The sequence below is a fragment of the Entamoeba dispar genome, genomic scaffold (assembly GCF_000209125.1).
Source record: "Entamoeba dispar SAW760 scf_1105229458019 genomic scaffold, whole genome shotgun sequence".
Classification (NCBI taxonomy): domain Eukaryota; phylum Evosea; order Mastigamoebida; family Endamoebidae; genus Entamoeba; species Entamoeba dispar.
Genome location: NW_001852983.1, coordinates 6,698 through 21,308, shown reverse-complemented (window position 1 = coordinate 21,308; position 14,611 = coordinate 6,698). Strand labels below are relative to the sequence as shown.

At 25.0% G+C, this 14,611-nt stretch overlaps 9 protein-coding genes across 9 annotated transcripts, besides 18 other annotated features; 6 read left to right on the top strand and 3 right to left on the bottom strand.

The window, feature by feature from the left end:
- Positions 1-478: 478 nt before the first annotated feature.
- Positions 479-522: a sequence feature (AT_rich).
- A 1,575-nt stretch (positions 523-2,097) lies between these two features.
- On the top strand, positions 2,098-2,718 carry EDI_210800 (uncharacterized protein; the record flags this gene model as incomplete). The annotated part of the gene is made up of 1 exon (XM_001734220.1): positions 2,098-2,718. One exon carries the CDS (start codon positions 2,098-2,100, stop codon positions 2,716-2,718), a length of 621 nt encoding a protein of 206 aa, XP_001734272.1.
- Positions 2,716-2,822: a sequence feature (AT_rich).
- A 72-nt stretch (positions 2,823-2,894) lies between these two features.
- Positions 2,895-2,945: a sequence feature (AT_rich).
- Positions 2,946-2,955: 10 nt separating this feature from the next.
- Positions 2,956-2,990: a sequence feature (AT_rich).
- Positions 2,991-3,095: 105 nt separating this feature from the next.
- Positions 3,096-3,133: a sequence feature (AT_rich).
- A 144-nt stretch (positions 3,134-3,277) lies between these two features.
- Positions 3,278-3,341: a sequence feature (AT_rich).
- A 1-nt stretch (position 3,342) lies between these two features.
- Positions 3,343-3,446: a repeat region.
- Positions 3,447-3,448: 2 nt separating this feature from the next.
- Positions 3,449-3,528: a sequence feature (AT_rich).
- A 21-nt stretch (positions 3,529-3,549) lies between these two features.
- On the bottom strand, positions 3,550-4,728 carry EDI_210790 (uncharacterized protein; the record flags this gene model as incomplete). The annotated part of the gene is made up of 1 exon (XM_001734219.1): positions 3,550-4,728. One exon carries the CDS (start codon positions 4,726-4,728, stop codon positions 3,550-3,552), a length of 1,179 nt encoding a protein of 392 aa, XP_001734271.1.
- Positions 4,729-4,991: 263 nt separating this feature from the next.
- Positions 4,992-5,013: a sequence feature (AT_rich).
- Positions 5,014-5,341: 328 nt separating this feature from the next.
- Positions 5,342-5,407: a sequence feature (AT_rich).
- Positions 5,408-5,598: 191 nt separating this feature from the next.
- Positions 5,599-5,917, top strand: EDI_210780 (uncharacterized protein; the record flags this gene model as incomplete). The annotated part of the gene is made up of 2 exons (XM_001734218.1): positions 5,599-5,770; positions 5,826-5,917. 2 exons carry the CDS (start codon positions 5,599-5,601, stop codon positions 5,915-5,917), a joined length of 264 nt encoding a protein of 87 aa, XP_001734270.1.
- Positions 5,918-6,802: 885 nt separating this feature from the next.
- On the bottom strand, positions 6,803-8,827 carry EDI_210770 (uncharacterized protein; the record flags this gene model as incomplete). Its single annotated transcript, XM_001734217.1, has 1 exon — positions 6,803-8,827. One exon carries the CDS (start codon positions 8,825-8,827, stop codon positions 6,803-6,805), a length of 2,025 nt encoding a protein of 674 aa, XP_001734269.1.
- A 75-nt stretch (positions 8,828-8,902) lies between these two features.
- Positions 8,903-9,019: a sequence feature (AT_rich).
- Positions 9,020-9,222: 203 nt separating this feature from the next.
- EDI_210760 (zinc finger protein DHHC domain containing protein, putative) lies at positions 9,223-9,880 on the top strand (the record flags this gene model as incomplete). The annotated part of the gene is made up of 2 exons (XM_001734216.1): positions 9,223-9,452; positions 9,514-9,880. The coding sequence occupies 2 exons, from the start codon at positions 9,223-9,225 to the stop codon at positions 9,878-9,880; spliced, it is 597 nt and encodes a 198-aa protein (XP_001734268.1).
- Positions 9,260-9,280: a sequence feature (AT_rich).
- Positions 9,469-9,512: a sequence feature (AT_rich).
- A 36-nt stretch (positions 9,881-9,916) lies between the features above and the next one.
- Positions 9,917-9,998: a sequence feature (AT_rich).
- A 14-nt stretch (positions 9,999-10,012) lies between these two features.
- On the top strand, positions 10,013-10,976 carry EDI_210750 (CDK1, putative; the record flags this gene model as incomplete). Its single annotated transcript, XM_001734215.1, has 2 exons — positions 10,013-10,254; positions 10,307-10,976. The coding sequence occupies 2 exons, from the start codon at positions 10,013-10,015 to the stop codon at positions 10,974-10,976; spliced, it is 912 nt and encodes a 303-aa protein (XP_001734267.1).
- Positions 10,243-10,297: a sequence feature (AT_rich).
- Positions 10,977-11,071: 95 nt separating the features above from the next.
- On the top strand, positions 11,072-11,973 carry EDI_210740 (uncharacterized protein; the record flags this gene model as incomplete). Its single annotated transcript, XM_001734214.1, has 3 exons — positions 11,072-11,113; positions 11,171-11,500; positions 11,548-11,973. 3 exons carry the CDS (start codon positions 11,072-11,074, stop codon positions 11,971-11,973), a joined length of 798 nt encoding a protein of 265 aa, XP_001734266.1.
- A 100-nt stretch (positions 11,974-12,073) lies between these two features.
- EDI_210730 (transcription initiation factor TFIID subunit 10B, putative) lies at positions 12,074-12,546 on the top strand (the record flags this gene model as incomplete). Its single annotated transcript, XM_001734213.1, has 3 exons — positions 12,074-12,084; positions 12,142-12,226; positions 12,277-12,546. The coding sequence occupies 3 exons, from the start codon at positions 12,074-12,076 to the stop codon at positions 12,544-12,546; spliced, it is 366 nt and encodes a 121-aa protein (XP_001734265.1).
- Positions 12,538-12,593: a sequence feature (AT_rich).
- A 32-nt stretch (positions 12,594-12,625) lies between these two features.
- Positions 12,626-14,149, bottom strand: EDI_210720 (EH domain-containing protein, putative; the record flags this gene model as incomplete). Its single annotated transcript, XM_001734212.1, has 1 exon — positions 12,626-14,149. One exon carries the CDS (start codon positions 14,147-14,149, stop codon positions 12,626-12,628), a length of 1,524 nt encoding a protein of 507 aa, XP_001734264.1.
- Positions 13,916-13,940: a sequence feature (AT_rich).
- Positions 14,150-14,211: 62 nt separating the features above from the next.
- Positions 14,212-14,346: a sequence feature (AT_rich).
- Positions 14,347-14,611: the final 265 nt, after the last annotated feature.

Genomic DNA, 14,611 nt, shown 5'->3' with positions numbered 1-14,611 from the left:
TCTATGAATTACATTTTATTTTTTTTCTTGGTATCTGTTGAGCAGATAAATTGAGTAATAACTGTTGTCGAACATTTAAGTTTTTAACTCATGAGATTAAACGCCTTTTCTTTAATATTTCAACATCACAAAAAATAATATCTTCATATAAAAATACTTTGACAAATTGTTTCAATATCTTTGTAACACATAAGTCAAATCCAGTGTATTTAAATCAAAAGAGGAGAAGATGGCTAGTTCATTGAAATAAAAAGGTTTGGAATAACAGACAAACAAATTGTTTTCAATAAATAATCAAAGACCTGATAAAATTTTAGGGAGTAGTTAACAATAACTGAACACATAAATGAACTTATTTGAGATGTAATGAGACAGATAATAAAACTAAAGTAAGATGCACCATGTAAAAATATTAAAGAAATAACTCAAGAAATTTGAAATTGAGAAAAAAGAAAGTTAATTAATATTTAGTGAAAGGAATTAATTTTTTTAATACTAATAATTATTATTCTTAAAATAAAAGAACTTAATATTATGGATATTGTTTGGGGTATTTCGAAAGCAGATTATCATAGCTGGGAATCAGTTGTTGCATCAAAAAAAGAATATGTCTCTGTTGACATAAATTATTCAAAAACATATGAGGAAGAATTAGAAGTAGTAATTTTTCTAAATAGTATAGATATTTTTGTTGGGTCTTCATTTAAGATAGAAATAACACAAAAAAGGAAAAATGGATTTACGATTCAATGTACATTTGATGAAGGACAGTTATTAAGTTTTGGAATATCCTACGTTGCATTTGTACCTATACCTAATATTATTGAAAAGGGAATTAATGTTTCTTTTCAAGAAATACATCAAAATTTATCACATACCTTTATTGGTGGGATTAGTGCTATGAGTCATGTTCCTAATAGTTTTAATGTGCCTTTATCAAGTGGAGGTTATAAAACAAAAAATTATACTATTCAATATTTGAAAATCAAAAATGATCTTATAGTGGATTCTCCTGATAATTGTTTTACTTGTTTGTATTCACCAAATATCTGTAACCAAAATGGATTAAGTTTTGTTCAAGAATTAAGTACAGCACATCCAGGATGTGAAGCATTACCAATATTATATAATTTTTTTAGTCAATCAAATATTATTCGTGTTTCTACAATTCAAAACCAAAGAAAAGATGGTATTATTATATCTCTCTTTTCAGATCAAACAGAAAAAGTCATATATTGTGTTCTTCTACTTAAGATGAAAGAAATAAAACAAACAACAAACACAAAGATGAAACTCTACCAACCAAAATTAATATGTTATTTATGTCAATCAAATAAAGCTGATTGTGTTTTTAAATCATGTTCTCATCTTTCTATTTGTTCAAAATGTTTAACTAAAATGAAAGAATTTGATTCTGCTTTTTGTCCTGTTTGTGGTGTTTGCTCAGAGGTTATAATCATTCAATCTAATTAATTGTTCCAAATTTTTCACTAAGATTTGCACCTTTTTTACAATAATAAAAATAGTAATAATAGATTATATAGGAAAAAATAAGAAACATAAATACCATAAAACGCCATTCACAATTAATATTTTTAGTAAAAGAATTTTTAAGATCTTTATTGAAACAAAAATTATTCTACTCCTTCTAACCCAAAACCAAAAATTAACTTCTATAAGGTTCTTTTTCTTCTCCATTTCCAGAATAAATAGTCTCCCCTAAGTTAGTTTTCATTTTTGTTCACATGACAGAAATAAAAGATTAAAATAATTGGAGATAATTCATCAAAAACCCACTGCTTCTATTTTAATTTGAATGAATCTTATTAGCCATTGAACAATTAATTGAAATTATTTTCGTTCTTTTTCTTGATTAACTTAAGTTCAAGTAAAAGGATAGAAAAAAAAAATTAAAGCTGGATCATGGAAAGTATTTAGAGTTTTTGATATTTCTTGATCCTATAAGAAACTAAATACTTCTCAAGTAAAAAAAAAAACGAAAAAAATTTGATTTGAATTAAGAACAAAAACAATAATAAAAAACACCCTATCTATTTAAAGGAATCTTTTGAATACTAATAATCATTCATTCTTATTATGTTTACACAGTTTCCCATTGATTTATATTCACTATCAAGAAGTTCTCAAAAAGAAAAAGTTCCTTGTAAAATTACTTCTAGAAAATTAAGAGATTATCAAACTTGCCAACAAGGTGTATTTGTTGGTCTTCTTAATCAATTTTGTGATATTACTATTACAAAACCACCAAAGAAAGCTGTTATTACTCATCAATTTATTAAAATTAAATCTATTTCTTTTAGTTATAAAGATTCAATTATAATTGAAGAATTTCTTCAAAAACGATGTAATGATCATAAAAGTTATGACCTTTCACTTGGTTGTTCTGAAAAAACTGCTAATAGACGTTTTCAAACAAATAAGAAAACGGAAATCTTACATCTTTTACTTGATTTTTTAACAGAATTTGGATATTTCTTCGAAGTTAATACAACAAAAGGTAAAAAAGGAACAATGAAACTTCAAAACATTGAAAAAATATATTGTGATGGGAAATTCTTAATGGGTATTAATGATATTTATGATTATGGTTTTAGGATAAATGATATCGTTTGTCAAATGCTCGATAAGAAAGAAGAATTTATTTTACTTAAAAATGAACCAACCATTCGCTCAATATTTGAGTCAGAGTCTATGTAATTTATTTTTATATACTTTTTTCTTTTTTTTTTTTAAATTTTGTATAACTGATTATTATTATATATATTTATAAATATTTTCATAAATAATTCTTTTTTATATTTCTGGATTTTATTTCATAATCATATTTAACTCCTATTATTAGGAAGTAATTAATATGCCATGAAAAACTAATGATAATATTTTTACTTTTATGAAATTATCTTTTTTAATTTTTTTTAATATAACAGGAAACTCTTTAATATATCTTATTTATTTCATATATTTTTAATCAGAGTAAACACTTTCATACCTCTTATATGAAAATATTGTCATACATCATTTTTTAATGTTCCAAATAATTAAAACATCTTTTTACAATTCATTGTATCCACTAGATTAATTTTATTATTCATAATATTTCAATAATTTTTTAGTTAATCTTAATTCATTATGTTTTATACCTCATTGAGAGATAACGTATGAGATTAATTAACTGCCATATACTAATGTGTTTTTTTTAAATCATTTGTAACTCAACCTTTTATTCAATTGGTTCAAACTTCCTGTTACTAATAACATTTTTATTTAAAAAAAAAAGAAAATTAAAATATTTTTTTATTTGTTTATTAAAATAAATATTTGGAACTCTATTGTAGAAGCAGAGCATATTGAAGAAACTGAAATAATCACTTCTTAATATGAAGAAAATCCAATTGTGGATATGTCCATTATTTGATCTTCTTTTTTGTTTATTAAAATAAATATTTGATAGAATTATTTAATTTTAATAAAAAAAAATTATATTAATATTCTTTTTAATAATTAAATGTCCCCCAATTCAATACAGTTTTAATTCATAACTTTAACAACCATCAACCGTTTTAGTAAAAAGCCATTCTCTTCACTTGATTGATTAAAGTATAAATCTTCAGCATGATATAACATTGATGTATTATAACAATAGCTCCTTGCAAACGGAGGTTTATAAATAACTAAACCATATCCAGGAGCTCCAATACATAATAAACATTGACTTTCTTCATTTATGACAATGCCAGTTTTTACTCCTTTTCTTGGATTATATTTCATGAAACTATCTTCAATCGTAAACAGAAAATGTTCAGATACATAATTCCACTCATTTATTTGGTTTATACCACTTTTAATAAAAGCCCCAAACCCATGTTGTTGGGAATCAAAAATAACAATATAAATATTATTTTGGTTATGCACTCGTTTAAACAATTTATTTCCATCATATCCATCAGTAACTGAATCAAATATAATAAGAGAATGTTTCATTCCAATTTCATTTTTCATTATTGGGATGTGTCTTTTTAGTACATCCATTTGTTTTATTCTATAATTATTCTTTGTACTTTTCTTTTCTATTTCTTTTTTAATTATTACATTTTCATATCCTTTTGTTTTATCATCACTTTCTTGTTTTTTAAAATCATCAATCTTTTTTGTATCATCCTTTTGATGTATTTCAGGTGTTTTTTCTTTTTTGATAGTATCTGTAAATTTCATTTTACTTATTATCTCTTCAATTTTATCAATTCTCATAGTTATTTGAGATTCTCTTCCATATTTTTTCACAATTTCATGTTTCTCATCTTCTAAAAGTCCAGCATCGTCTAATAATATGATTCCTTTTCCTAGCTCATCAAATTCATATTGTTTTAAGATAAATTTAAATAATTGATTATCCATAACATTTAATTGTTCAACCATTTCTTCTGGATTAACCATTAACTCATTTTTAATATTTACCAATTGGTTGTATACAACTACATCAACTCCAAATTGTGTAAATATATTATTCTTTATTTCTTCATTTACTTCATGAGTAAAAACAAAATTCATTGCATCATATTCATTGTTAATTCCAAACATTTCTAATATCTTTTTTTCATTTATACTTTTCATAATACTTATAATTCTTTTCAGTACACCACAGACATAAGGCTCTGTAATTTTTTGAATATCTTCTTCAAGTAATTTGAATTCCTCTGAAAGTGTCATTAATTATTTTAAGTTAATTTTGAATTTTTTCTTTCTATCTTGAAATAAAAACTTTTGAAACTAAATTTCTAACAATTTTTCCCTTTTTATTCTTTTTTCTTTCAATTTTTGTTTTCTTACTAAAATATTTCTTTAATAAAGAAAAGAATAAATTATATTCATTTCTCCGTCTTATCTAATAATTGTATGAATGAAATTGAAGTAATATTATAACGATATAATAAAATGATTGAACATCAAAATCACTTAAACGATGATCTAACAATTATAAATAATAATTTATATCCACACTCTATTGAAGAATAAAGTGGTTATGTTTTAGCTCTTTTTATTTATTAACATAAAAGAAATATCACTTTTTAAATCACTATTTCTTACTTTAAAATTTTTATGATTTTTCTTATAATTAACATTTACTATATTTCATCTTTTCTTTTTTACTATAATGTTTTTTAACTTAAAAGAACGTACTATCTTTGATTTATAATGTTTCAATTAATTGTGTAAATAATCTCTTTCTTTTATTAAACACTTCTATTTTTCTGTTTTTTAAGATTTATATTCCTTTTTTTTTGAAAAGATTGATTAATTCAAACTAAAAAACAAAATACTGTTTATTATAATAAATAATTTATTTAATTAAAAATTAACAAAAATTTAGAAATATATTTTTAAAATTCCATTTAATTTTCAAAACATCATTGAATATATTTTATTTCTTATAAATTCATATCTTAATGTTCATAAGAACTTTAAGATATAAACATGTTTTTGGTACTGAATTTAAATCTGACCAACAATACAATGGAACTAAAATGACTAGTTCTGCTTGTGACTCTAATACAATAGTTTGTTGAATAAACATTTTCAATGATTCAGGACATAGCTGGAGGAGGAACTTTTGCCGTTATTCCTTTCACCAGAGTTGGAAAACGTTATGACGTTTGTCTTGTTAGTGAACATAAAGGAACAGTTCTTAGTCTTGATTATAGCCCTTTTAATAATGACTTAATAGCTTCACTATCTAAAGATAGTACCATATGTATTTGGGGAATATTGCAAGAGTGTTTAGCTAAAAAATTCGTAAATTCTTCAAGGGCATAAGCGAAAAGTAAGAACCTGTAGTTTTAATCCATATGCTTCTAATGTTTTAACAACTTCATCTGCTGGTGCTAGTATTAAAGTTTGAGGTATTGAACAAGGTAAAGAAGTGTTTTCTATTAGAGGACTTACTAATATTATTAATTTGGTTTCATGGAATAGACTTGGAAGTGAACTTAATTCAACTTGTAAATTGAGGGTTTAAAGGTATGAGGTGTTTATGGAGTACAACAATGAAATAATTTTTATAATTGGTTTTTCAAAAAATCATGAAAGAGAAATAGAATTCTGGAGTCCAAGAAATCTTGACGTCTTACTTTGTAGATATAGTGTTGGTAATCAGACTGGTATTCTTATGTCATCTTATGATCCAGATTTATTCTTTATCTTGGAGGTACAAGTGATTCTACAATTTCTTATTTGAATTGTTCATAAAAAACCAGGTTTTTATTCTCTTAATACGTTCAGAGGAGAAAAGTCACATCTGGATTAGGAGTTACCAAAGAGATTATCTTGTGTTGCAATGTAAAATTACTAAATTTATGAAAGTTATCACATGGAATGGTTCCAAATTCTTTTTGTGTCCAAGAAAATCAGAATTATTCTAAGACGATATTTTTCCTAATACATATACTGGTATTTAAACTGAAACTGACAGTGAATAGAAACAAGGATATTAATGAACTAGACCTATCATTTAATTTTGGTCTACAACATTTCCACCACAAAAAATAATATTTTATCTAATCAAATTATTACATTAACTAAAGTATTAATAAGTGATAAACAACTTAAAGAAGAACGTGAATAACTTAAAAGAAGAATTCATTACCTTGAAACAGAACTATCAAAAAAAAAGATATAATGATTAGTATACTTCACTTCAACCTAAACTTTATAAACGAGAAGATTAATAAAAAAACCAACGAAACAGAAAAGAAATATTTAATTACATATTGTTTCTAAACTATTACTAACAACCACGTGTCTCATCATTATTACATAAGTTATTAATATCTTCACAATAACCACATTTTTTTGTAACTGAACACCATCCACAATTATTAGTCAAACATGTATTTTGATTTGTTTTTGTTTCACAAGATTTGAAGGTTACTTTACCATAACTCACTTTAATAAATCCTGAACAAACAATATAAAAGTCAATGGTAGTTGTAGAAATATCACTAGAAACAATCCCTCGAATAGTTGGTAAAACTGAGTTGGGCGATGGACTTGATGGCATTACTATAGTTAGATTTTGAGGTAATGGAATATCAGTTTGTATTTGAGGAGAAAAACAGTTCCAAGGAGGAGATGATAATACCATAGGAGTTATTGGTTCTTTAGGATATATATTAACATGATACGGTTTTTCCATTTCTCTTATATTTAAAGAAATAAATGGTTGTAAATAAAATAGTACTATTGTTGAAATTAAAGTTAATACAAACACAGTAATAAATAACCCAATAATGATAAATTCTTTATGAAGTATTTGAGAAGAGTTATAAATGATATATGCTAATAATGCTAATCCAAGAAATATACCAAAATAAATAGAAGAAATAATAATTCCACCATATCCTAATATTAATGAAATAGTAAACGAAATATGAATAAGTACAAAAACAGTTATCCATAAAAAGAATTGAGAAAGAGACCAATGACTTTTTAAATGTGGATACTTAAATAATGTGTTTATTCCTTTTCTTTGAGCAATAATAACACTCCAAAGAATAATAGTTTCAACTAATATTATAATAAAACTGAAAAAACAATATGGTAAAATAAAAGGAAGAATAATACTAAAGATAGTAAAACCAATTGCCATAAATAATACCATTATTGGTGGTCCAAAAAATTCTAATGGAAATAATCCAAAAGCTCTTGAACCTTTTTCAAGAAAGATATGTTGTTCTTTTTCTTCCATTAATTTTTGAAGTTGTGAAACAACTTCTTCTACTTTTGTAGACAATTCAATATATTCTTGTCTTGATGAATTTTGTAAACTTACTGAATTGTCATGAATACTTTTTAAAGCTTCAATAATATATGGAATAATACCTAAATAATCAACACTTAAATTACCAGTGTCATCTTTTTGAACTAAATTTGGAATAACTTTTTGAACTTCTTGTGCAATAAATCCATATTTTACTTTATTTGGTTCATTTTTATATGAATATTTCTTTCCAACTAATGAAAGAATTGAATTTAATGCATTTTCAATTATTTGAATGTCTGTTTTAGATCTTACATCTGATCGAACAAAATATCCATTTTCAGCAAATATTTCACCAAAAACATGTAATCTTTTTATTTGATTTGTTATTTCTTCTATTTTAATGAATTCTGTATTATCTTGAATATTAGAATTTATTTGATTTATTTCTTCTATAGCAATAGTTGTAGCTGATTGGAATGGTTGTTCTATTTTCACGGATTCTATTTGATTATTAATTTGGTGTGTAGGTAAGAATGAAAATGGATAATTATTTTGAGTAATTGAGTTAATAAAAGTTGCTAATGGCTGAAATTGTTTTGGAGTATCAAATTGATTAAATGATGGTATTTCTATTTCATGAATATCTGATGAATTTTGTTCTGTTACTGTTGTTGGAATTTCAATATGATTATTACTATTTTGTAGTGTTCTGTTATTTAAGTTTCCTTCTAATTTTTGAGAAATACTTTGTTTTTCAACAAGTTGAATCATATAACTTTCACAAAGATTTTTTAATGGCACTTTATTTTGAGTCTTTTTAAATGCTGTTGTTGAATATAAATATGGGAATTTTTGTGTATAGTATTCTCTAAGATGAATATCCCAAACATGGGCATAACAATTAAAACGAGTTTTAGCAGGTTCATTACAATTAGGAAAAGTACATTTCCAATTCTTTTTTCTTTGTTTTTGAGTTCTTTGAATTTCTTCAGAAGAAACAAGAAGAATATCATTTCCATTAAATTCTGCTTGTTGGTTTGTTTCTTGCATTAAATTGTTGATTATAATGAAAACAGATGTTGTATCTCTGAGAGATATAAAAGAGACAAATTCAAGAAAAAGTACATTTTAATATTTTTTAATAATAAAAAGAATGTAATATATAACAAAAAAAGTAATGAAAGAGAAAATTTTAAGTAATAAATTAAAATTCATCATTCTTTTAAATTAGTATTAAAAATAGAACTTAAAATAAACTCTAAATTAGATATCTCATCTCTTTGATGCCTAATTACAAAAAGAATAAACCTTACTACTTATATCTTATAACAGGTTTAATAGGAATTATAAGTTTTTATATAAACATTCAAGTTAGTAAAGAAAGTAAGTTATTTTACAAATTAAGACTTCCAATTTGTTTTTTGGAACTTTTAATTAGTGTAGATATGTTAGTCATCAACTATATTAATCCACATAACAAAGATTATAATAAATATAATTATTGGGTTGGTCCTATTAGAAAAACCTTTGCAAATTCACATACAAATACTAAAAATCTTGATGTTAATGCAATTGATAAAAATGTTTTTTTTGATAAAAAATATTCATTAGATTTTTGTTTAAAATGCAACACAATCAAACAACCAAGAGTAACTCATTGTGATATTTGTGAAACGTTTGTTTTGTACTTCAAATAAATATTATTTATTTAATGAATAAAATTAATGTTTTAATAGATGTATTTTAAGACATGACCATCATAGTATTTTATTACAAACATGTATTGGACAACATAATTATTTATACTATTATCTCTTTATATTATTTACTGTAATTACTACTGGTCTTAATTGTATTATATTTCTTCTTTTTCAATTCAAAAAATTACAAATAGAATGTCGTTTAATTTCTTTAGGATTTCTTTTTGGAAATACCTCTATTTTATTTGAATTCTATCAAAAATTAAAAACACTTGTTTTTCAACTTCAATTTAATTTTACTTCTAGTGAACATAAAAAATATTTAAACAGTAGAAGAATGCATTGTCAATATCATTATGATACTGGAAATTTAACTACAAACATTCATGATGCTTTTTATTGATTATTTGTTATTCAATTCTTTCGTTCTAATAAAACCTAAAATTAAATAAGTTTTTTTAGATTTTTTTAAATTAATAGTTTAATTGAAAAAAAATTTAAACTAAAAAAAAAATTTATATCACTCGGAATAATTATGTTCTCATCTTTTTTATCAAGAACTCGTTCTAATACTCAACTCATTTTTGATAAATATGAAAAGATTGAAACATTAGGTGAAGGGACATATGGCTTTGTTTTTAAAGTTAGAAATGTTCATGATAAACAATATTATGCTTTAAAAATGATTAAAGGTGAAAATGACTCTGATGGAATTTCTAGTACTTCTCTTCGTGAAATTTCTTCATTACTTAAATTAAGACATCCTTTTATAATTAAGTTTGTTTTAATTTTCATCTTTATAATTATTTATTATATTTATGTGTTGTAGATTAATTTCAGTTGAAAATAAAGTTGATTCTTTAGGAATGGTATTTGAATACTGTGAATGTGATTTGTCAAAGTATATCAAAAGTCATTCTAAAATTCAACCAAAAGTAATTAAAAAATGGATGAAACAATTACTCAGTGCTATTGAATATCTTCATGCTAGAAGATATTTACATCGTGATTTAAAACCACAAAATATATTAATTGATAAATATTGTAATATCAAATTGGCTGACTTTGGTCTTGTTAGAGCTGTAACAATTCCTTTAAGAGAATATACTACTGAAATCATTACATTATGGTATCGTCCCCCTGAAATATTACTTGGTGCAACTCATTATGAAGCATCAGTTGATATTTGGTCAATCGGTGCAATTTTTGGAGAATTAGCTTATGGAGCACCAATCTATAGAGGAGAAAGTGAATACGATGAATTATTAAAAATATTTAGAGTATTAGGATACCCTGACGAACAAGAATGGCCAGATTTTACTTATCTTAAAAACAGAGTTAGACATAAATTACCTGTTTTTGAGAAAGAAAATTTATCTCAAAAATTTGAAGTACTTAATAAAAGTGGAATTAATTTATTTGAATCTTGTAATCAATATAATCCTGCTAAAAGAATAACTGCTCGGGATGCTCTTCACCACCCTTATTTTTCAGAATAATTTTATTGTTATTTTTCTTTGAAACTTTATTTAAAAAAATATCCCAAAAATTAATTTCCTTTTTTATATATCTTTAATATTCATTTCTTTAAGAAATGAAAGAAGTGTTTGTTCTTGGAACTTTGTCTGCCTTATTTGTTTGTTTTCTGTAACCCTTTCTTATATCTCTTTTTTTTGTCACTTATTCTTTCAAGACTATTGCATGTCTTTATTCTGTTGCTGCAATTTATGGTATATCTATTCACTGGACAATTAATAAAAATGAAACAAAATATAGACTAATGTCCTCTCTTCTTACTTTAGTATTTGGTATTATAGGAGTTGTTTTCCATTTCTTTGCAACCGTTTTTGTTTTTTATAATAAGAAAGAATATAGAAGAATAAGAAAACTTTTTATTATTCTTTTATTTCTAGAGACTGTTATTGTTCTTCCTCTTGTTATTCTTAGTTGGGTTGGTGGGGCATTTGAAGTTATTAATATTGAAAATTTTACTGAAGTTAAGAAACATGGTTTTGAGAAACAAGTTTGTTTTTTTTTATTACTTGTAATATTATATTATTCATATCTTAGTTTCACTGTTGTTATGTGTTTTCAAATGGAACAATTCAACCTGAATGTTCTTGTCTTTATGATAATCACCTTTTATTTACTACTATTAAAGAAATGGAAAATGATGGAACATGTACTACTTGTGGAGATTCTATTGAAACTAACAGTACAATTCTTTTTTATTTGTGTTGTAGTCTAAATATTTTGTTCATAGTTTCAAATGTCTGCTTCTTTATCTGTTACATATTTGTTGAAGTTAGAAGGTGTTGTCGTGTACTAACCTTTGAAGAAGAGATTCAGCTTAGAATGGAACAACTTTCCCAACAGCGAACATTTCAACAACCTACTGTAGAAAATATTCTTAAAAATCAAAACACTACTAACCCAACACCACAAAAAGAAATAGAAATGACCTCACAACATCTACCTCAAAACCCTCAACAATGAATTAACCAGTCACTTCTTTATTAAAATAGATATTATAACTTCTATGATCTCTTTTTTTTTGTTATTCAATTTTCTCTAAATCAAAATCTGTAAAATCAATATGATGAATACGTTTGTTCATTTCCACCTCTATTACTCTTATGATTATTATATCATTTAATTTATTAGTAATCAATCAAAAGAAGCTCCAGTAGAAATATTTAAACCTGAAATGAAACAGTTTCATGAAAACTGTCAAATTTGGTATTCTGTAGTTTGTATTTTATTAATACTAACCATTTTTACTAGTTATTTATTTGTTAGATTCCAACTGAAATAGTAAATCATTATATGGCAATGGCTGGATTTCAATCTCAAGATAAACAAATAGCTAAAGCAGTTGCTCTAGCCACTGAAAAATTTATGTTTGAAGTTATAACAGATGCTCAAGCATATGGACTGACACACCTTCATTCACACTCAGCTATCAAACCTGTTACTACAATGACACTAGAAGATGTTGCATCTGCATTAAAAGATCGTGGAATAAATGTGAAAAGACCTGATTTTGTAGTAGAACAAACGATTAATTAATAATAAAAAATTTAAAATAAAAAAAAATAAAAGGTTTTAATAAAAATGTAAAAGTATCTTAATAGTACTAATAACTTTTTTATTCAACTGGTGGAAGATTATCAGGATATCCTCCTGATTGTAATAATGTTCTAACTAATGCCTTTGCAAGAATGTATTGATGTGCATTTAATGCTCCTTCCTTTCCTGAATCTGCAATTGACCAAATCTTTTGAAGATCCTTCTTATCTGCTCCACTAGCCATTAATGGTGCAAAACAATCTTTACCAAGTACTTTACCAACTTCATTCTTTGGTAATTTATCAAATTCTTTTTGATATGAATTCATTTCATCTTCACTAACATCAAGAGTAATACAACATTTTTCAAAGTTACTTGAAACTTCAAATGGATTAGTATGAGTTGATAAATCATCTTCCATTGGGAACTTTTTCAATAATAATGGAATTTGAGTTCCAAGAGCATCATCAACTGCATTAATTACTCTCATGTCTAATTTAGGGAACTTAGAAAAATCACAATTTTGTAAACGTTCTTTATATACATCAATTGGTGGGAAATCACCAGCAGCCAAATTATATCTTTTCATAACAGTATTGAAAACAGTATTCAAATCCTTTAATAATTCTGCCTTCTTCTTATCTTTACCAAATGTTGGCATTTGTTCACGAAGATATGATGTAATATATGCATTGGCTTTAGCTAATCGTGCACGTTTACATAATTCATTAACTTTACGAACAGTAGCTTGTTTTGGTAATGCATGAAGATCATACATTAAATCATCACGTTCTTTTTCAAATAATCCAGTAAATAATGATTCTTTAAATGGTTGGTCCCAAAATGAAGAGACATAAACTCTAAGACATTCTGGTGTTTGCATAACTTTACCAAGTGACCACATGAGAGCACCATAAACTCTCATTAATTGTTGTGAATCAATAGAATCTGCTTTATTCAATACAAGTCTCATTTTTTCAGAATGTTTCTTAACAGCTTCAATAACTCCTTTAAATTCATCAGAAATATCTAATTTATGTGCATCAAATACAAGTACAATCATATCAGCTCTTTCAGCAAACCATCTTACAACCTCATTAAAATCATATGATCTACCAATTCTTTGTTTTTCTCCAGATAAAACACCTGGAGAATCAATAAAAGTTAAATGTTCAAGAAGTGGAAGATTACAAAATGATCCATTAAACTTAGCCATAAACTCATTACCAAACTTAGACAATGAAGTAAATGGTTTATCTGATTGAACACATAAAGTATTACCTGGAATATTAGTAGAATTAGGTCCATGCATAATAGCCATAAAACCATCAGTAGTTGGTTCAGGACCAATATGAGAACCTGGGTAATCATAATTTAATAAATAATTAATAAAAGTGGTTTTACCAGTAGAATATTGACCAAGGAATAAAACCATTGGCTTAGCTTCAAAGTCAGCTTGTTTCATAAGAGGTGAGACTAAATAATCATATTTATAATCAGCTTCTAATTTTTTAATTTTTTCATCATAAATTTTCTTCACACCATCAATAACAGAAACATATGAAGTGTCCATTTGTGGTTTTTGTTTCTTCTTACCAAACATCTTGTTGTTTCTTTTTTAGTTTTTTAGTTTTAAGATAATTTTTTGATAAGAAGAAAGTTTTCTATAATTTTTTATTTATTTTATTTTTTGTATTATGTTCTATAATTTTGTAATATCAATGGTATAAATAAAAACTATAATAAATTATAATTTATTATCAAAAATATTGAATAAAATAAAAAAATAAGAAAAATTATGAAACAAAAAGATTGTTTTATTTCATTTTGTATGCAAATTAACGAAACATCAACTAAATTACCAGCAAAAATTATTGTTAACTCAGCCGAAATTCCAAGAACAAGAAAGCATAGAAAAAAAAATTGGCAATGTACATTTGAAGGATGTACTGATCCTTTAAAAACTCGATATAATTGTTATTCACATATTTGGGATACTCACCTTAGAAAAGTGTTGTGTGAAAAAGAGCCAGGTCGTTATGAAGACGTTCCATATAAAAATATT